The sequence below is a fragment of the Hermetia illucens genome, chromosome 1 (genome assembly GCF_905115235.1).
Source record: "Hermetia illucens chromosome 1, iHerIll2.2.curated.20191125, whole genome shotgun sequence".
Taxonomy (NCBI): domain Eukaryota; kingdom Metazoa; phylum Arthropoda; class Insecta; order Diptera; family Stratiomyidae; genus Hermetia; species Hermetia illucens.
In genome coordinates, this window is record NC_051849.1 from 36,656,476 (window position 1) to 36,679,136 (window position 22,661).

At 44.9% G+C, this 22,661-nt stretch overlaps 1 protein-coding gene across 1 annotated transcript; it reads right to left on the minus strand.

The window, feature by feature from the left end:
* Positions 1-1,122: 1,122 nt before the first annotated feature.
* LOC119661581 lies at positions 1,123-1,963 on the minus strand. The gene is made up of 2 exons (XM_038070980.1): positions 1,541-1,963; positions 1,123-1,481 (listed from the first exon to the last, which is right to left on the minus strand). The coding sequence occupies exons 1-2, from the start codon at positions 1,870-1,872 to the stop codon at positions 1,211-1,213; spliced, it is 603 nt and encodes a 200-aa protein (XP_037926908.1). The 5' UTR covers positions 1,873-1,963; the 3' UTR covers positions 1,123-1,210.
* Positions 1,964-22,661: the final 20,698 nt, after the last annotated feature.

Consider the following 22,661-nt stretch of genomic DNA (forward strand, 5'->3'; position numbering starts at 1 on the left):
ACCAATTAACGACATAACCGTGGGATCGGTAGCTGGGGCATTTTACTCGCGTAGACCTGTACTCTTAAATCCCCAGGCAGCTTACCCTAAAAAGTGTAGTTTTTGCCGATGGATTTTGCCCAAATGCATTAACAGCGCTAGATCTACTACATATATATGGGAGTATCATATGGAAAGTGAACTCCATAGTTACCCAAAAGCTCCAAGCTTTCGCCAATACTTGCCTGCGTTATATCATCAGAGGACGCTGGCCTGACAAAGGCCTGCCACTCGTAGACACTGTGATCGGAAGACAGAAGTGGTAGTTGATAGGTTACACATTAAGGACAGGCGACAATTGCTTTGCGGGTTATGCCATGCAGTTGAATCTTCTCTTTCAAGATGGCTGAAGAGTAGGCCGCCACAAGACCACATGGCGCAGAACAATAAAGGGCGAGTGCGAGCTTCTGGTGAAGTCGTGAGGGGAGCTGCAGCGCATTTCAGATAACCGCGAGCAATGGCGCACAGATGTCCCACTAATTGGTGATGGCAACCTTTAAACCTGCTAGGACATGCTTCTACCCATAGTTTGTTCGTCCTTCTTCTGTTTGTCGTATGAATGATGGTTCATGAGTTCATACCCACGCTGCGGCCGAATACAACCACCATGACTTCCGCCGATTGTTTTCTTTTCAGTCGAGTAAAAACCATTCCAGAGAACGTGTTATAGCAGCTGAGAGGAGGAAATGCGTCGGATATTCTAAACACGGAGTAAAATATATCGAGGATTGGACCAAGGCCAGAATGCCCATCCAGAAACATTTATGTTCACGTTAAGCGTAATTTAAAATGAACATGGCTGCTGAGTGTCCCGCACATCTGCGCTCATTACAAAGAGAGAACTACCAACTTTGGGGACACTATCGGATCATCCCCGCTTTCAGGGATATTATGGCTAACCAGATAATTAATAAAATCTTTTTTTTTAACATAGAACGCTCTATTTTTGACGTCATGACACCATCAATTTACAAAATTTGCGTTTAAGCAGGTAAAATGATGGAGACACGATTAAATCTTATAAAGCATATCTTCGACAAAAGATTGATTCTAATTCTACATATAGATAAAAACATTTTCGACTTATACTACATACTATAATTTTAGATTTGGAAATTGCTGGTAATAGGAAAGCTTCATATTTCCCGCCTCCATAAAATCCTTGAATGCATTACAACATGCAGCAAAGACCTTTCCTTCTCATTGCCCTCAGATACTCTTTTACATTTTGCCTTTCCCATTTTGTAACTTCTATGTTGTCCAGGACTTTCAAATTTGGAAAGATGATCAGAATCGTTCGCCTTCGGTGAGTGGCTTCGGCAGCAGGAACAGTACCATCTTCGAAGAAACTCGACCGGACAGAAAGATATTCTAGCTTAGGACATCGTTTCTTGATACGCTTAAGCTCCTTGTAAAGATTCTGAATGTGACACCCGTTCATACTAGAATACCGAAAAAACATAAAGTTAGCGAATTTTCAAGAGATGAGAATAATACTTACCTTAACATCGTCAAATGGTCCATTTTGGGCAAAGTTTCAAACTCAAGATTGTCATTCTTGTTTAAAGTCAACATTTTCAATTGCGGAAAATGCTCCAAAAAGGAGAAATCCTTAAATTGATTTCTGTCCAATATTAAACCAGTTATTTTATGTGGAATAAAATTAACAAATTCAAAAGGAATTTTACTCAATTTTCTTCCAGATAAATTTACGCAACCATCTTTCATGAGGGATCGGATGAATACATACTTTTCTCTGGGAGTTTCAATCCCTCTGAGATGAAATTCCTCATCGAAATAACCGAAAAGAATGGTTTTGCTATCTATGCTCATATTGAAATTGAATTCCAAATTTCCTTTACGATATTCCAAAAAGGTTTTCACTTGTCCTCAGAATAGATGAGACTGAACGAGTTAACTTAGATATCCGGCTTTTAAAGCTGAACGATTGTATTGTATTTCCTTAGAAGAAAGGTATCTATATTCTGCGAATTAATTTTGATATACCCAAGGATATCTTTTCTGATTTCAAGTGCCATCACTACCTGCAGTTAATTGCATTTTAGTGAAAAAGTGAGATGATGTCTGGTAATCCTTAAGTAGTCTAAATTAAAGGGATTTATTGGGCTCATAAAAATTTAAATTCAATTTCATCCTGAAGTTAATAACTCTGGAATTTTCTGAATTAAAGAATCCTAAAACTTGTCTAATGAGCTGTAAGGGTTTATGGAGGTTTCAAGCCCCAAAGTAGACCCAAAAAGAGTTGAAACCTTTGTTATAATTCTCTTGTTTGACCACCTTAGCATTCTGCCTTTTTTTGGCATCTCATTGACCAACTCACAAACACCTATTAGCTCCCAGTTACCTACCAATTACCTATTCAATACAGGATTCCTTATGACATAGAAGACTACACAAAGGAAAATAAATTGGAAAGTAAAAGCGGGACAAAAAATCAACAATCCGGTTTAAGGAGGCATTCAGATCGTAGTGCGTTTTACATATATTGGGGGTAGGGTTTCTATAGACACCGGTAGCCTACTTGTATGCGCATCTGCGATCTTGATTGAAAAGGCTCGTCCACCAGACGTCATCCTTATTAACCCATAAAAATTCAAGGCTTGCCTAGGCCCATATTGAGCATAGAAAGTCGCCCTTAATCAGTACACGAAGCACATACTTAGCAATTCTTGAATAAGTTGGTAGTACTATAGTAAGAATCCAGAATTTATCAAGTTGACAATACTCGGTTAACTGGAATCACTATTGTCAAAGTCCTTAAATGTTATAAGCTAGTGAAAAGTTGTATGTAGACCTACTAAAGCCATATTGTTAGTTACCAACACGTAATGTATTAGTCACAGCACAAGCAAAAGTATTCATACTTACCAGCACGTAACGTAGCAGACACATCATAGGCAAAACAATGTCAATGAAGTAATGAGCAATCATCCGCAGACACGACTGAAATGTACTCATATTTGCAGACACTCAGACATTTTCTAAAAATACGAAATCCCAAACTGTAAGCTGCACAGTCAAAACAGCTAAAAGTAACCCAATAAGTTTTCAAAGATGAGTTGATTTATTGTTTGTGGATTCAAAGGAAAAAAGAACAATGTGGCCAATGCCTCGTACTCGCCGCATCTAATAGAATCTTTATATTGAGCTCTCCATACATGGTTCTCACGAAACCGTATTTTTTTCAGCAACCTCTTCTGCCATGACCTACCTGCTGCAATCCATATCCAAGTTTCTTTTCCTTACACGTTACCGATTTAAACACTGCCTTGTCGTGGGGATCAACGAAGCCTGGGAGGGCTTAAAACTCAAAGTCATCCAATACGACAAGATCCCATCGCATCTGATTGTCGAAGATCCGTACGGATAAGGATAAGCGCGTCCAATCCCTGCGCCTTCAAAACCTTAGGATATCCATGGACGGCTGGGTGGTTACCATCGAGGAGGAACCTCATGCGAACAGCCAACTTTTTCAACTCCGTATACATAGAAAGTGCCTCGAGGAACTGAAAAAGGCAGATTATAAATTGCAATTCAGAGACAGGAATGCAAAAATGAAAGTGTTCCACACACACACCGCAAAACCAGATGATGATTTGGATCCAGTCGATGCCGCCAACGAGCAGATCATGCTGAAGGTAGCGCACACGAAGTGAGCCTTAGTTAATCTGCTGGTCTTCCTCCTAGAAGGAGACGTCGACATCGCACTAATGAAGGAGCCCAGTATCGGAGCAGCAAATATGTATTTTTTTTCATACGTTGGAAGGTGGAAAAGTTCAAAACCTACCGCTGGCTCCTGCCATACAGTTATGTGAGACTTTTACTCACTAAAACCAGCTCCTTCTGCTTCGCTTACCCCGCAGGACTGCCATTTCGGTATTACACCGCGGGACAGGATCAGTTATGAACTGCGGCTCCTGTCGTTATTTGTAACTTTCCTCCGAAGCTCCTCCCTCCTCAGCAAATTATGGATCGCCTTCATTAATTTTTCCACTGCCCTCCAAGATCTTTGATCTCCGTGCTTACTTAGGAATTGAGTTAGGTGGTAACTAACCCCACTGTGCCTTCATTTGATCCATTTAGAGACATCTGGAATAATCCTGTGCGTCCAGCGTCCTTTAGGTGAATCATCCCATCTTTTTTGTCACTCCAAAATAGATTTACTTCATGCCAATTGCCGACGATAGGTATAGAACTCGCCAATTACATAGAGGTCATAGAGGCTTGGCGAACGAGGTCGCCAAGATGTCGATAGGGATCATGCCTGCTATCACACCAGCTGCTTCGTCTGATGTTTTACGATAAGCGCACGACGTTCGCAATGCAATCAATCAGTATGGGGCGACGGCTTTGCCTTGGACCACCCATATTTGGGAACATTCTTGCCAACAATGTAGCCACTCCGGAAGCCTTGGTTGCTAAATTTTCAAGATGGGACTTAAATTTCAGTCTTTGGTCAACCTTGACTCCTAGGTATTTAAGCGTTGGCTGCGACTATATGATGTGTTTCAGCAATCCTGATCTTTATCGAGGTTTGCTGCCTTCGCTTAGTAATCAAGACTACCTTGGTTTTATGCTCCGCGAGTGTCAGTCCAGCTTCCTCTAGCCAAGAACTGATTTCAAAAATTTCCTCCTCCCGATATCGTCTGCGAAATCAATGATTGTCACTCCTTTCGGTAACACCTTTAAAATTACGTCATACATTATTATCCACAGGCGAGGACCGAGGACTGATCGTTGTAGAACCCCGCAGGTTGTTGTATACGTCTTAGGTCCATCGTCCGAATCGTAGCATAGTATCCTCTCCCGGAGAAATTCCATGACCATGTGCGCCAGGTATTTAGGAGCGCCCAATTATTTTGCTCCATTTTGCCGTATTAAAGGCATTCTTCACGTCGAGAGTAACTACCGCGCAAGATTTATTGGCCTCCATTGCTTTTTCCGCAATTTCCGTCACCGTGCTGATGGCATTAACAGTGGATCTTGCCTTTCGGAATCCGAACTGCCTGTTTGAGAGACCACCCTCCTTTTCTGTGATTGGTACAAGCCTATTGAAGATGATCCGTTCAAAAAGTTTGCCGATGCCGTTTAGCAGGCATATAGGTCTATAAGACGAAGGATCACCCAAAGGTTTATTTGGCTTCGGGATTAACACAAGCTTCTGTTTCCTCCACTCTTCCGGGAAAATCCCATCTATGAGACACGTCGTAAATGTTTCAACGAACCACCTTGGAACTGTTTCGACGGCCACTGTCAGTGCTTTATTCGGAATGCCGTCTAAACCTGGGGCTTTATTTTCACCAATCTTCTTCGCGGCTTCCAGGACTTCTTCAGTGGTTACATCGGGAATTTCACCGGGATCTATCTGGACAGTGGGTAAGTTCGATTTACTTGAAACTAGTGGGAGCAAATATGTATTTCAATTTATTCCAAACCACAAGAGACACTGATCGGAACAGACTAAAAGCATGTATTCTCGCCAGTAAGAGCCTGCACGCTTTTCTGTATACGGACCTTAGTTCCAGCGATTTAGTCGTGGTCAAACTAGAACCGGCGGGAGCAAGGGAAAGAAGCGAATCATCTTTGATTTTATTTTGAATACGAATGTATCGGTGTATAGCAGAGTCAGCAAATCCAAGGGGACCTCTAACCTGCTGTTGGCGTATCCCGACTTCAACGTTAAATCAGGGACCAATCTAATCTTAGGGGCAGTGATTTTCGAAAAGATTATTGGACGAAGATTGAGGAAGGTCAGACCGTTGTTAGTTCAGGAAAGGAAGCTAGGCTGGATCCTGTTTGGCAAGGTACCGAGTATGTACTCACAACCGTTTCCTTTGGAGAAACCCCGGCTACATTCCTGTCCGTCAGAACGTTGTTACAGCTTGCCGAAGATGAGGAAGCGAAGTTCCCTTTTGCGGCAAAGATGTTAGGGACAGATTTTTATGTCGACAATTTGCTAAGTGGTGCAAGCACGAGATAAGAGGCAAGAGTTCTCATCAAACAAATGTCGGACATGTTAAGGTCCGGTGGATTCAACCTACGTAAGTGGGCATCAAATAATCCCAGCCTTTTGAGCAAGATTCCCGAGGAATCCAAGGAAATAGGGCTGCATGAGTTCATACAAGATTCAACGATGGCCACCCTTTATCTGATATGGAACCCTAAGAAGGACAACTTTCGTTTAAAACTAGTAAAGTATGACCCTTCAAGGAAGCTGGCAAAGCGATGCTTTCTATCAAGTATTGCGGGGATTTTCGACCCATTTCAATGACTCGCACCGGTGACGATTTCGGCCAAGGCCTTAAAGAAGAAAATTCGGGGGTCACGGATGGGTTGGGTTGAAATTTCCTCGGATGAGATTTTGACGCAATAGAAACACTTTGAGGAGGAACTGCCGGTCCGAATTCCCCGAAAGATCCACTATTCTAAGGATCATCTTTGCGAGCTTCATGGTGATGATTCCGAGGCAACATACGCTACCGTAAATATTGTAAAGTCATGAATTCCAGTGATAAATAAACTGTATTCCTACTCTGCGTCAAGACCAGGGTTAAGCCGCTGAAGGCAAAAGTGACCTTGCCGAAACTAAAACTGGATGGTGCTTTGCTGCTCGCCAAACTGATGCATCTGGTGAGGTCAACATTACCACTTGGTCAGTCTGCTGTGTACTGCTGCTCCGACTCTACAATCGCATTGGCGTGGATAAAGAAGCAGCTTTCGCAACTAGAGTACTACGTTACAAACCGGGTTGTTAAGATTCTCAAGCTAAATAAGCAATCCTGGGCTTGGGGCCACATCAGATCAAATGAAAATCCTGCGGACTGCGCTTCAAGAAGCATCTCCCCTACCGAATTGTTAAATCATCGATTACGGTGGCAGGAGCCATCATGGTTTCTAGATGAACAAGTATCCGAGAAAGTGGCCTGTTTTGCGGGCGTTGCAGACAAAGGAAATCTGTTGGGGCGATACTCAATGTTTTCAAGACTGGCGAGGGTCGTGGCCTACATGTCCCGTTTTATCACTCAAATCATGGGTCCAATTTGCGCCAACGAATACGAGCGAAGTCGGTTGAAGATCCTTATAAAAGACGGAGTTCGCCAAGGAAATCGACGAATTGGAAAGGAACCGTCCGATCACAAAGATGTTACGAAACCTGCATCCTTTCCTTGACCATTAAGGTTTGCTCAGGGGTGGAGGCAGGCTACGGAATGCGGATATACCCGGCGACCATAAACATCCGATTCTCTTGCCGAGAGATCATCATGTCACCTTCCTTATTATACGGGAAGCCCATCGCAATACTTTGCATGGTGACGTTTCGACTGTTCGAAGCTATAGGATGCGGTACTGGATCCTCAACGATTAAAAGGTGATTCGCAACGAGCTGCGCAGATACCTTACATGTGTTAAATATTCGAATCAGGACTCAGCAGTTGACGGGTGATCTGCCTGCAATCCGGATCTCTCGGAACCCCCCTTTTTGCACTGTGGAGTGGATTATGCAGACCGAGGCATCTCTGGCCGCATTTAAGAGGTTCATTGCCAGACGAGGCCTGTGCTCTCTACAGTGATCACAGAACTGATTTATTCCCAAACCAGGGAAACCCACCTACACAGCCGCAAAAAGCTTCCCACCGATCAGTCTAACGTCCTTTCTACTAAAAGGACTAAAAAGACTAGTAGATCGGTTCTTAAGGGATACACACATTCTTAAGTGGGCACCTCACCATAGGTAGCACACCTACCAGAAAGGCAAATCCACGGAGACAGTACTCCATGAGCTCATGGCAAAAATTAAAAAGGCGATGTCCGAAAAACAATACGTCTTAGGCGCATCTATGGACATCGAAAGTGCCTTCAATTATACCTCATTCGCGGCAATTTGTGATGCGGCAAGAAAGCATGGAATCGAACCGCTGTTAATCAGTTGGATGCTTCACATGCTACAGTGGAGAAAAATCCACATATTGGTCGGTCAGAAGTCTATTGAGGCAGGATGTCTTAGGGGTTGCCCACAGGGAAAGGTTCTCTCTCCGCTGTTATGGCTCCTGTTGATCGTAGTAGCGGAACCACGAAAGCTGCCCTCAAGGAGGTGTGCTATGGCCACTTCTGTAGAGTATGCTGATCAACTCACTACTATGTGAACTGCAAAATCTGCCAATATACGTTCAAGCTTATGCGGATGACGTGGCTGTGCTGGCTGTTGGTCGAGATCTCGGAATGATGAGTAGAAATACACAACGCGCGGTTGATTTGATTGGCAGTTGGTGTCTCAGGCATGGACTTTCTGTAAATCCAAATAAAACCACAATGGTATTATTTACTAAAAGGAGTAAACTGAATGGTCTTTGCCTTCCAGAGATGAAGGGTGCAACCCTTCAACTCTCCAAAGAAGTGGAATATCTGGAAGTTATTCTAGACAAGGAGCTTCTTTGGAACAAACGAGTAGATATAAAGATGAAATAAGCTCTCACAGCTTATGGGCTGTGTAGGCGGACTTTTACCTCAACATGGGGACTTAGGCCTCAGGTAGTAATATGGATATATGTTGCTATCATTAGGCCGATGTTCGCTTATGCATCCGTAGTGTGGTGGGTTAAGGTGAAACGCTGTAAACTAGCCGTACTGCAAAGAACTGTGTGTTTTAGTATCAGCGGTGCCATGAGCGGGTACAAAGCATTGAAAGAGTCATTGGGAGAATTGAATCTAGTTTTCGTAATGCCTTCTGATTTTCAGATCCCCATACATCTGTTTGGTAGAAGATATGATGTTATCTTGAAACGAAGAGAAAATTGGGATGAACCAAAAAATGCGTGTCAGGATATATTGACATCTTCTACACCGATGGCTCAAAGACAGAAAATGGTTCTGGAGCAGGAGCCTACCTCTCGAATAAAAACGAGAAATGGGCTTTGGAACAATACACAATGGTCTTTCAAGCTGAAGTGTATGCGATTCTAAGGGCGGCAACCTGGATGATTGACAAGCGGTTGAAGGGCAGGCACATCGCAATTTGTAGCAATAGTCAAGCTGCATTGAGGGCGTTGAGTAGTACTTTGATCACTTTAAAAATCGTTCGAGAATGTTCTATACGGTGGATTTACTCTAGGTACCTGGTCATTGTGGTGTGGAAAATGAAATCTCGGATGCGATAGCAAAAGAGGCTTCAACTTTCCCCATGTCCGGATCGGAACCAGTAATTGGGGTGTCGGTAGCATTGGCTGATGCTGCTATCAAAACCTGGCAACAAGCTTCCCATAATGACAGGTGATAAAGCCTTAATGCTGCTAGACAGACCAAACTATTCCTGTCAGAACCAAACAAACATACTGCAAAGTTTATCCTGTCGAAAAGCAGGAAGACTTGCAGGAGTATTGTGGGCATTCTGACTTCACTAGCCGGGCTTCAGAATAGGAATTATCCAAGATGATACGTGTCCATCCTGTAATGAGAAGCGGAATCCACGGAATATTTTCTATGTGAGTGCCCCGCTTACGGAGGCATCAGACACCAAATATTTGGTGGTGGTTTTAGATAGCTTTACATCCACTAAAAGAAATCCTGTGATACATAAACGAATACGGGATATTCCATTAGACGAGGGAATTGAGTACAATGGACCACCAGGGTCTGAGTGCTCAGAGGCTTTCTCTCCCAGCTCAAACACACACACACCCCTCCTCGGTGGCGGAAATTTCCTTCCGCCGGACCTTCTTCTTTCGCTCACAGGTAATTTTGGCAGTAGCAGCGTGGATGCACCGGTCGTAGTCGAATTTCCAGTTTCTCCCAAGGTGAGAACTGCCGCACTTTCCTGGTTGTCTGTGCCGTGGACACTCCATGCAAAGTTTCCATAAAGTTGGGAAGAATGCCTTCAACTAACATAAGTTTAGTGAGGCCTCTCTTGAAACCGCCCCCGGCCACGACTTGACTGCTTACGATCGCGGGTGGCTTCCAGGTCTATGACTTACCACTTGGAGAGTTCAAATCCCAACCTTCCACATTCATGTTTTAGATATCCTTAGTGTAGTAGTACATTGCTGCGGGCTCCCCCACCACGATAAGGTGGCATTTGACGGGAAGATAGCAAATGCACTAATAAATTAAAAATTTTAAATTTTACTCATTAAGAAATCAAAGAATTTGCGTGTTCACTGGGAGCCAGGTTTCACCATACGTCGAAAGTCGACAACTTCTGTAAACACGCTTCGTTTCGAAAATTCTAAAAATTATTTCAAACAATTGTTGATCCATTATACAAAAATCTGAAGAAAAGTTGAATGCCTTGTTAAAGCAGAAAAGGAAACGTGTGTGAACCGGGTATCCATGTGGGTTAATCTCCATAAGGAGTGCTAAAGATACGATTACGTCTTGGAAAGAATTTAAGCAATTTACTCATAGTCTGAGGAGAAATATGAATAGCATTGCTGCTCTTAGGACTTGGTAATCCTCCTTGTTCAAGTTGAAAGGATTTTCAGCGTTGAAAAGATTTGCACTGCATCTTGTGGAAACAAGTAGGTTATCGTCACGGTTTTCCAAAACGTGCAGAAATAATGATTTCTTTTCTAAAAATGTTCGCATTCATCCTTGAGGATTTCAATTCTAACGAACCCAGATCCAAGTTGGGTGCATACCAAGTCAAGGAAAAAAAAATTGAAAAGGCCAGACTCCCGAAGCGAATTTTTCATCCAGCATCCTCAACCACTTTAAGTGTTATGAGGAGTGTCTTCCTTCTATAAAAGTTCTTAATTTCCTCGTGCCAGTTGAGAAAATTTATTTTCCCAGAAGAGAAATGTTTGTGTTGTTCACCCCTCTCTGGCAGGTCGCTCCGCTGCACTACATTCTGTTGCGCTTGTTGCCCAGTGGCCTGGAAGATATGACTTATTACACTTCACCCAATTACCATGTCAGATTTTCCAGTTTTTCATTCTGAACAGTATTTTTTCCACGGTGCAAGTTTACAATTTAATTTCAAGGGAAAATTTATTTTCCCTGAAGAGTCGAAAAACATCTGAGGATGATGTAGTACGTAAATTAGGATGAAGGCTTAGTTCGGACCCCGCTTCGTGCTGTTGGTGCCAGGAGACTGAAGTTTATGCGGTGAAGATGATAAAGGAGTAAACTTTATAATTGAAATTTAATTAGAAATTTTAAATAGGCCATTTGGAGTTAGGCATTATATGTTTTTATTAATGGGCGAAGTGGCTTAAAGCATTTGGTTGGTTGATAGAAAAAATGTTATCGGTATTCATGCTGAGGTATGGCAGCAAAAAGTTGTTTTTTTTTATTTCTCTTAACCTTTACAATTATTATAGATAATTAGATTCTTTCCTAAAAAAAAAGTTAAAATTTTATGAGTATTCACCTTTGAGTAAAGATAAGGTTGAAACCAACAAGCAACGAGCAACAAAGTACTCGAACTGAACCAAAAGAGTGTGAAAGTGCTTAGGGTCAGTCACAATATGGTAGCCCCACTTTTTTCTGGAAAGATTGAAATTTAATTATATCAGGAAAATGTTGAACATCATTTTTACTTTGGGAAAAAAACGATTATGGTCTTTTATTCCGCTTCTCCACATTGGTTCTGCATTAAGAACGACGGAACTGGGGAAGGGACTATAGGCTAAAGCTTACCTGTTAGAATCTTCTCCTACACCTTCAACAGGAAAAGAATCAGATATGTGTTGGCCTGATACCGCAGAACAGAGAAGGCGCTAAATTGAAAACAAAATAATGCTTTATGCGGAGAGACGAGGCTCTTTTTCGATGTTGTTCTCAGAGAAATCGATCGTGAGGGGGTCGAGCCTTTAAGGGTAGAGCGTGGAGGAAACCCGACCAACACTGATAAAGCATGGGTTCAGGTTAAGATACACAAACTCAAAACATTGTGTCCTGATGTCCAAATTGTTAGAGGCAAGCATGCTGAGACAATTCCCTTCCTAGGACCTAGTTGCGATCTTCTCATAATACTAGATTAATGACAAGAGCAGAAACGTCATAGTTGTCTTTACTTACTTACGCTATGATTGTTTGTATCATCCGCCGACACAATAACTAATAGGTTATGATTCAAACGCTCAACATATTTGTTGGGGGAGAAACATATGCAATCATAGGGAGGGCAAGCTATTTGACCTCATCAGTTCAGCTGACCTCATTACTGCGAACGTAGGGTATGCTCCTACGTTTGTCTAGTCTAGGAGAAGTGAGGCAATTAACCTAACGATCTGCATTTCAAAGATATTAGAGGTGATTAGTGACTATTAGGTGGGGATGCTAGATGAAATTTCACTGCAAGAAAACTTCATTGTAGTAGACCAGACCAGGCCAGAGTCTATGCGACTCCTCTCTTGCCGTTCTCCGGTAATCTGCTTCCTTCCTAATCTGCTAATAGACTGGCCTGTCTCCTTCCATACAGGCATCGCATCTCTCTCGCTAATAGGTCAACAGGCACCATCCCTGCGATTACAAACACCGCATCATCCGAACTAGTTCGAAATGTGCTGCATACCCTCAGCGCAATCAGATGATAGGCAGAATTTAGCTTCCTCCAGTTCTGTACGTTGTCCAAAGCCTCCGCCCACACCGGCGACGCGTACAACAATATAGACCGCACGACACTACCTATCAGCAGCCTGCTACACTGTTTTGGCCCACCTATGTTAGGCATCATCCTGGAAATGGCCATGGTGGCCTTTGCAGCTTTCTCACGGGCGTACGATATATGCCCTTTGAAACTCAGCCTGGTATCGAGAGTCACGCCATGGTATTTGAGGGTCGGCTTTGGGACGATCATGTGGCTCCCATTCTGCAGACTAATCGTATTTCTTTTTCGGCGATTTGTAATGAGGATTGCCTCCGTCTTTTCCTCCGCCAGGCTCAGTCCGCCCCCCCCCCCCCTCAAGCCAGGACCTTACAGCCATGACCGACTCAGTGGCGTGAACCTCCACATCCTCCTTGAGTTCGATCACTATGACCAAGTCATCTGCAAAACCGTCAACGGGGCCTACTCTGTTACGGAAAGCAAGAGCACCCCGTTATACATCACGCAGAGAGAGCTCTGTCCGACAGGTAACTATCGATTAGCTTAGCCAAGTAACTAGGTGCATTAATTTTTCCCAGTGTCTCCTTAATGCGACCCCAGTTGGCGGAGTTGAATGCATTTTTTACATCCACCGTCACCACGGCACTGCACTTGCCAGAAAGCATTGCCTCTCGAGCCAAGTCCACCACTCTTCCCACCGCGTCAGCAATAGAGCAAGCTTTCCGGAACCCATATTGTTCATCCGCAATACCATTCCCGTCTTCCACGATTGGGAGCAATCTATTGTAGATGATGCGGTCGAACATCTTCCCCATAGTGTCCAACAAACAGATAGGATGCTGGGTCCCCCGGCGGCTTGCCGGGTTTGGACAACAACATCAGAAATACGCCTTCCGTCATACATGCCTCAAAGGTATTTATGAACCAAGCAGGTCTGGTCCCCACCGCCAGCTTTAGCGCTTTATTATGGATGCTACGCAAACCCGGAGCCTCGCCATCGTCGATTCTTCCGCAAACCTCCCAAAGTTCCTTCCCGCTAACGCGAGGTATTACATCCACCTCGAATTGGGCCTCCGCTTGATACCTGCTCCCCGTATGGTGAGGAAAGGTGGCTACAATTTTTTGTAGAAGCCGACCTTTGCCCCTGTGACTTCTTCATAACCAGCCTGTAGGCCATGCCCCAGGGGTTTATGTTGGCATCCACAAACAATCGCCTAAAGCAACCTCTTTTGCTCCTACGAATGGCCTCCTTTATTCTGCCACGCAACGTCCTAAAATCCTGTTCCCGCTCCTCGTGATCGGGTCTTCCGCTGGAACTGCCTTCTTGCTCGATGGCATGCTGATCTTAGCTTCGCGATTTCGCTATGCCACCAATAGTTTGGCTGTTTCCTTGCAAACTCTCACCTCCGTCGCATGCATTGGTCACCCATTGCGTGATTCTCGAAGTCATTTCGGTCGCCGTGCCATTCAGGTCGTCATGACCCGCCAGAGCTTCAGAGAACGTATCCTACTCGAACGTCCTCGTCGTCCAGCCCGGCATACCTACTCACTTTCTGCGAGCATTCAACCCGCCACTTGGCCCACCAGCGACTTCAATAAAGATCGTCTGGTGGTCGCTGTGGGTGGAATGCTCACTGATATACCAGGTAATTCCCCTTGCCAATGCGGTGCTCACGTACGTGAGAAGCTTTATCTGTCTCATACATACAAAGGGAGATATCACACAGTGCAGCAATTATAGAGGTATCACGTTGCTGAGTACCATCTGAGGATATGAGGATATTTAACTAAGTAAGTAAGTACCAAGTAATGAGAACAAGTCGAGAAATCGGAAGCTTGACGCTTCAGGTATAAAAGTTTTTGTGTTTCCCTTTGTAAGGATCATACGGCAGTTCTCCATTGGCTGATAGCATTGCCTCGAGATATTTAAATTGCTGAGTGCTATCAGCTACAGTAACCTGCCCAGAACTGAGCGGATTACATATCTCAGGTCAATTTTATCAACCAATGGAGAACGGTGTAATGAAATTGTTTCACACATTAATACCACCCGGATGAAATGGCATTCCACAACTGGTGTTCTTTGTCGACGTATCAGCGAACGTCTTAAATCTAAAATTTACCGCAATGTCGTCCGTCTGCTGCTCTCTTTAGTTCTGAGCGTTGGCCGACTATAAAAGACATTGAACGGCGTCTTGCGGTAATGGAGACGAAGATGTTGCATTGGACTGGTGGTGTGACACGTTTTGATTATATCCGAAATGAGGATATTTAACTAAGTCGGCGGCGCTACTAGTTTTGGGGCCAGGCTCGTTCAGCTCGAAAGACAAAAATCAAATTCCAAGTTGCTTTGTGTCACCTTACTGTAACAATCCCACTTTCGCATCGAGCGCCGCTGGAAATTTCACCACTTTATTCGTCATAGTTTCCAAAATATCTTTCATTAACATTTACGGTTAATGCTAGGCAGAGCAAAGTTCCACGTTGTCTGCTTAGTTATAGTTGGGATCAATTGATAAACAATTTGGTTTAAATAAAACGATACACCGAATTTAGTTAGTTATTAAATTTAATTGAACTTGATTTTATAAAACCACTACCCATTCAATGAATACTTCAATTTGGATAATCGATGAATTTTTGTACAACAAGAAAACGTGCTGTGTGCACATGCCGGTGGTTAAGACAGGAGAGAGCGGCTCATCTCCATGCGGTCTTTTCCTGTCCCAACCAACGGCACCTTCTCACCGCTAGTCCTCCACACCCGTGGCGAGTTCTAAATAGTAGAGAGTTCGGCGCACCATCTATTTGCTCGCATTCGCAACATTCGAAATAAATTACGAAATCGAAATAAATTTCGAATGGTGCGAATCCTGCCGCGCCACAGATATCCGTGATCGATATGGGTTTACACTGATCGTGAAGAAACGCCGAGGAAGGCGTCTTCGGTGGTATGGTCACGCAATTCCCATTAACGAGAATTCACTTACCAAGATTGCTCTGTACATCGAAATCAATGGTAAGCGACCAAAAGACCAGGCAAAACAACGGTGGCTTGATACACTGGATGGGCATTTAATAGCCTGGAAAATGCATCCAGATCAGGCATTTGATAAAATAAAATGGCGAAACCGTTCACGACAAGCCAACCCCGGTTGTGAACGGGACAAAGGCTGAAGAAAAAGAACAAAATGTGAGGAGCGACGAGTGCATGACAGCTCCGTGTCACATAGTTAAAAATTCCATTGCCCTCTATTTTTCAGAAAGCGATTTAAATAAATCATTTGATGGAAATAATAGTCAACCGCATACGCTTCAGACTCTGAGTTTCATATTATTAACAAATGCGAAGAATTTAATCTACAACAGATACAAAACAGGGTTAGGGAGAAGTACATTCTTCATGAATGGAATTTTAATATTTCATTCGAATGTCAATTATTATCTTTAATTATGACGTCAGCATCTTATTTGTATGGTTTAGGATGCGGTAAATTCGCGGGAAATTGATAAGTTTGAAACGCTATAACTTTGACAGTATCAGCCGGAGACAGTCCTCTATGCCGGTGTACTCCTAGGATGAACTTAAGGGGGGTTTTTCTGTCAATTTCTAAAAGTTGGTAATATACTATTAATAATAATAATCGTTGGCGCAACAATCCATATTGGATCAGGGCCTTGAAGTGTGTTAGAGCACTTCATTCAAGACCGTAACGGTACACTACAGAACACTGTAGGAGGCAATGTGGTCAGCATTGCGCTCGCCCGAGATTATTACCCTGATTTGACTCAGGTACTCATTCACAGCTGAGTCGACTGGCATCCGACGTCAAGTCACGATACAAATCCCACTGCCACCAGCGAGATTTGAACCGCGGCCTTCCGTATGACAACCCAGTGCTCTAACCACTGAGCTATCCGGACTATTAGTAAGTTTATTTGAGCAGATATCGGAATGGGGCATCTTTCGAGGCTTAAATTTCACATAAGTGTTTTGCACAAAACCTTAAAAAGGGCTAGGTAGAAGTAGATTCTTCATAAATGCGAATCTAATGTTTGACGCGATTCTCAATTAATAATAATAATAATCTTTGGTGCAACAATCCATATTGGATCAGGACCTTGAAGTGTGTTAGAGCACTTCATTCAAGACCGTAACAGTACACTATAGTACACTGTAGAAGGCAATGTGGTCAGCATTGTGCTCGACCGAGATTATTACCCTAATTTAGCTTAGGTACTCATTCACAGCTGAGTTGACTGGGATCCGACGTCAAATCGCGATACAAACCCCACTAATACCAGTGAGATTTGAACCGCGACCTTCCGTACGATAGCCTTGTGCTCTAACCACTCAGCTTTGAAAATGAGTCCTGTCTCACTTTAAGTGCGCACATTTTGACTCATTACTCGCGCACTTTGCAATTCACGACAAAACTAATATTAATTGCGGAAAGTACTAACCGAGACCTTTCATTTGATACCCTACACGACTATATCCGGTGAAAAAATTGTTTGCCCCCCCTTTGCATGTATGGGGAGCCCCCCCTTAAACTCCACCTAAATTTATACCACTCGCTCTGTGCGTGGAATTTCATAGTTCACATCTGTCCACCAAATTTGGTTCGGGTTGGTTTAGGCGTTTTGGAGAAAAGTGCAGACAAACAGACAGACAGTGAACCGGTTTTAATAAGGTTTTTTTTTTTACACAAAACCTGAAAAAGGGTTCCTGGTTGGAGACAGCAGATAGAGAAGTAGATGTTTCTAGTCGGACAAGCTACCCAGATGATGACGCGATTCATCCTGCATTAGGGGTCAAGCAGTGTACTGCAGGATAGACTGATGCGGAACATAGCTCCCTGAGGCCAACCTATCTTTGTCTAAGGATGAGTTGTCTCTCCTCTGGGACGGTGTGTGCCTTTTCAGGGGCCAAGCCTCTCGTCTACCAAGACCGTTAGTGAGTGGTGATAGCCACACCCTGTACGAGGTGACCCTACTATTAACAAAACGCTACGGATCTAGACTGGGGAGTCGAAAAACACCTCCCCCAATCCAGGGTGTCATGCGAACCGTGCCCATTGGATAGTTTGCAGTCGGGGGTAACTGACTGTATTCGAACGGAGCCTCACTGATACCTGGTCGCCTCAGTGAGTAAGTTAGATCTTACCGTGCTACGGGGGGCTATGGCACGGCGGACCTCTTAACCCCCATACTCGTGGGAATCAAATGAGTACTAAATTGGAAAAAAAAAACAAAAACCAAAAAAGCGGGGCCCCGTACCGCACCAAAACTGGTTAATCAGGTGGAGGCACGTCTCCGAATTACTGAAAGCCAGGTGACTACACCCAAGAAGGGAGAAGTTGGGACGTCAAGCAGTGGATCCAAGGTGACCATTGGTATACTGCATGGACTACAGCCAACGAACACCACTGCTCAAAGAGCAGGGACCAGCAAAAGCACGTCTGAGATAAACATAACAGACGTCAGGAAGGAGACAGGTCTCAGTGGCGCCGGGGTTAAATGGTACCTGCGCTATCTGAAGGAAGGCCTGAAACCAGAAGAGGCCCTTAAGAAGGCTCAGGACAGACCTAAGCCATCTCTACCGGAGCCGAGAAAGCGGGGAGCAGCAGAGATCAGCCCGCATGAAGGGAATGCCCCCAAAAAACCCAGACCTGAACCCACGGGAGGAGAAAACCCGGGCAGGTCAGGAGTGAAGGCAGGACCCAGGAAGCCCGGCATTAGCTATGCTAGTGCGGTCAAGGGCATTCGGCTGGCCATACTGCCAAAAAGGTTTCCCGAGCAAATACTCACTCGGGAGGAACAGGAATCCATTGAAGAACTGGTCGTCAAGCAGATGATCAAGGGATGGACGTCGAAACTGGTGTTCACCGGGATACGCTTTCGACCAGGCCTTATACTGGTGGACTGCGCGACGGAAGGTACCGCAGAATGGGTCAGAACCATAATTCCTAGATTGCCAGGCTGGGAAGGGGTGGAACTGTCAACATGTGCTGGAGATGATATACCAGGAGCCCACATGGTGACAGTTTTTCTCCCAAAGGCCGCGGCAATAGTAACAGAAGACCTCATGAGACTCCTAATTGCTCAGAACGAAGATCTCCATACTCGACTATGGAGAGTCTTCAGAAGCAAGGTGGAGGGAAAGGGTAAACTCCTCACGATCGGGGTAGATGACCGATCCCTAGAGGCAATTAAACGTCGGAGTTGTCATATCAACTACCGATTTGGCAACATACCCGTGCATGTGCACAAGGAAAAGCCAAGGAAAGAAACCTCGGAGGAGGCATCGGGTGGAAAACTTACCGAGGTCCCTGAAGAAGTCGCGGAAGCCATAGAGGCGGAAAGAACGGGATCAACCAGGGAAATAGACCTGCTGCCCAGTGAAGAACAGAAGCTGGACGACCTAGACCTAGGACTGCTAGGGCTCGGGGTGGACAGCGACGCGCAGGAAAGCGCCATGTCGGAGGAGGAGGGTGACACTCCGACAGTGGAGAAGAGCTCCAAACAATAACGGAGCCAATGGCCAGCACTAGGATAGCCCAGATAAACCTCCACCATGCGAGAGCTGCATCTGCAGTGATTGCAAGGGCAAATTCCAAGGAGAACATTGGAATAGTGCTGGCTCAGGAGCCCTGGGTGTACCGGGGGCAGATTCGCGGTCTGCAAGGAGGAGACATGCAGGTAATTTGGGACTCGTCTTGTGAAAAACCAAGAGCTTGCATAATTCTCAAACGTAATCTAAAATACATATGTCTTTCAGAGTTCTTAACCGGGGACCTTGTGGCTATCCAAGTCTCATTGGAAGCCGGGAGGAGCACTCGAAAGGTAGTGGTAGCATCGGGATACTTCCCAGGAGACGAGAGCCGGGCTCCACCGGAACAAGTCGCAAAGCTGACGGAGTATTGCGAGGAGAGGGCGTTACCACTTCTTCTCGGCTGCGATGCCAACGCCCACCACGTAGTGTGGGGAAGCAGTGACACTAATCGTAGAGGTGAGTACCTTCTCGAATTTATTCTTAGTAATAAGTTAGAAATATACAACGTAGGGAACACTCCAACATTTGTGACCAGCACCAGACAAGAGGTACTAGATATAACTCTAGGAAATACCCTAATGAACGGGATGGTCAGGAATTGGAGGGTGTCGGATGAACCCTCAATGTCTGATCACAGGATAATCAGATTCGACATTGAGGGTAACTCCGAAATAAAAAGAATAATAAGGAATCCCAAGAGAACGGATTGGGAATCCTACACAATGCACCTGAGCAACAACATTGCCCACCTTCAAGGGAGCGGTGACATCAGGAGCGAATTAGCATTAGAAACGGTGGTGGAAGACCTCAACACAATCGTCATTGACGCATATGAGGCCAGCTGTCCGGCCAAGACAGTCAAGTCATCAAGGGATGTACCATGGTGGAACAGAAACTTAGCCAGAATGAGAACGGAGGTACGAAAACTCTTTAACCGGGCAAAACGAACCGGGGACTGGCGGAGGTATAAAAATGCACTGACTGCGTATAGCAACGCCATCAGGGAAGCGAAACGGAACAGCTTTAGGGAATTCTGTGAAGGGATTGAACAGATCACAGAAGCAACTAGGCTGTACAAGGCTGTAGCCAAAGACGGGAGAATATCCTCTGTCTGCTTGAAAAAGGAAGATGGGACATTCACCGAGAATGAGGAGGACAGGGTACACCTGCTTCTCAGAACTCATTTCCCGGGGTCCTACCCCTCGGCGGCAGGCGACAATAATCTGCCTGACACCCCAACAACGAATAAAAGGGGAAGGAAAGAGAGCTGGAAACTAGCAAAAGAGGTATGCTCGGAAGCTAGGCTAAGATGGGCAGTGGGAACCTTTCAACCATTGAAATCTCCCGGAGCAGATGGCATTTTCCCTGCACTTATCCAGAGGGGCCTAGGAATTATCCTAGAGTCTCTTCTGAGGGTGGTAAGGGGGAGCATAGCACTGGGTTACATACCAAGGGCATGGAGACGGGCAAAAGTGGTCTTTATTCCGAAGGCGGGTAAAAAGGATCCTTTTCACCCTAAATCTTTCAGACCAATCTGCCTAACATCGTTCGTACTCAAAACGGTGGAGAAGGTCATAGACAACTATATTAGAACTAACGTTCTAAAGCGTAATCCCTTACATCACTGTCAACACGCTTACCGGGCAGGACGGTCAACCGAAACTGCTCTGTATCAGCTGACAGAGGTACTACGGGACGCCATTGAAACAAAAGAAATTGCACTGTGCGCGTTCTTGGATATCGAAGGAGCATTCGACAACACATCGCACACAGAGATACAGGATGCCCTGAGCCGCAAAGGAGTGGGAAACACCCTGGCACTCTGGATGGGCAAAATGCTAGAAAGCAGACAAATAGAGGTACAAACAGGTACAAATTCTATTATCATGAACACCACTCAAGGCTGTCCACAGGGCGGAGTACTATCGCCGCTGATGTGGAGTATGGTAGTGGATGAACTCCTGGACGTGTTAACTAATACTGGAATACAAGTCCAGGGCTACGCGGACGACATTGTTCTAATCTGTAGGGGCAAATATGAAGATACCCTATGTGATAGAATCCAAACTGGATTAAGGGTTACTAGTGCCTGGTGCAGGAAGGTGGGACTGCGGATCAACCCAACCAAAACCACCATAGTACCATTCACTAGGAGGCGTAAGCTGGATCACCTGAAAGCCATAACATTACATGATATGGAGGTGAAACGAGAAACAGAGGTCAAATACTTGGGAATCACGCTAGACCAAAAATTACTCTGGAAGACACATGTCGGAAACACTTGTCGGAAAGCCACGAGGGCTCTGATGACTTGCAGATCCATAGCAGGAAAAAAATGGGGTTGTAGCCCGAAGATACTACTTTGGATATATACTGCAATAGTAAGACCAATGATTACCTATGGAGCGGTAATCTGGGCAGAAAGAACCCAACTCAGCACACAAGCCAGGGAATTACATAAGCTCCAAAGGCTGGCTTGCGTGTGTATCAGTGGGGCAATGAGGACATGCCCAACGGCATCCCTGGAGGTCCTTCTGGGATTAACCCCTCTCCATCTGCACATACAGATGCAGGCAAGGAGATCAATATTCAGGATGGCCGGTAGCATGAGTGAGGCGGGGAGCTGCCTAAATCGAAGGAAGATTGATATCCTTTCTAGGCGGTATCCCGAATTACTGATACCGAGGGACAACATGACAACGAGGTTTCACTTCGATAAGAAGTTTGAAACACGTTGGAGTAACAAGACAAACTGGGAAAGCGTGGCTGTGACATACGGCTTAAACCAGCAACTGATTACTTGGTACACTGACGGATCCCTCACAGCAGAGGGAGCGGGTGCCGGTGTCATTGGTCCAAGGAAAATGTACTTTGAGCCAATGGGCAGGTACACTAGCATATTCCAGGCGGAAATTTACGCCATAGACAAATGTGCCTCCTTTAATCTGCAAAGGAACTACAGGGGGCAGAACATAGCTATTCTCACCGATAGCCAAGCAGCGATCAAGGCACTTAGGTCCAACCAGGTGAACTCTAAACTGGTATGGGAATGCCTTGAGAGACTGAATACACTCGGCTCGTCCAACAAGGTCTGGATACTTTGGGTTCCAGGCCATGCTGGGCTGGAAGGCAATGAGGCAGCGGATGAACTAGCCAAGAAGGGAGCAGGGATGCCTTTATACGGGCCAGAACCCTTCTGTGGAATCGGAAACGGTTTCATGGCTATGAATCTAAGAAACGAAGAAAAACGGTTGAGGGAACTATATTGGGCTGGCCTACCAGGGATGGAGCAGTCCAGGGTGCTTATTGGGGGATACGAACCCATGCGCACAAAGGATTGCTTAAACCTCACCAAAAAGAACCTCCGAATCATAGTGGGAATTCTCACTGGTCATTGTCGGCTGAACTACCACCTAGGGAAGCTAGGGATATCTACGGACACTGCCTGCAGGTTCTGTGAGGAGGAGGACGAAACCTCTATGCACGTCCTGGGACAGTGTCCAG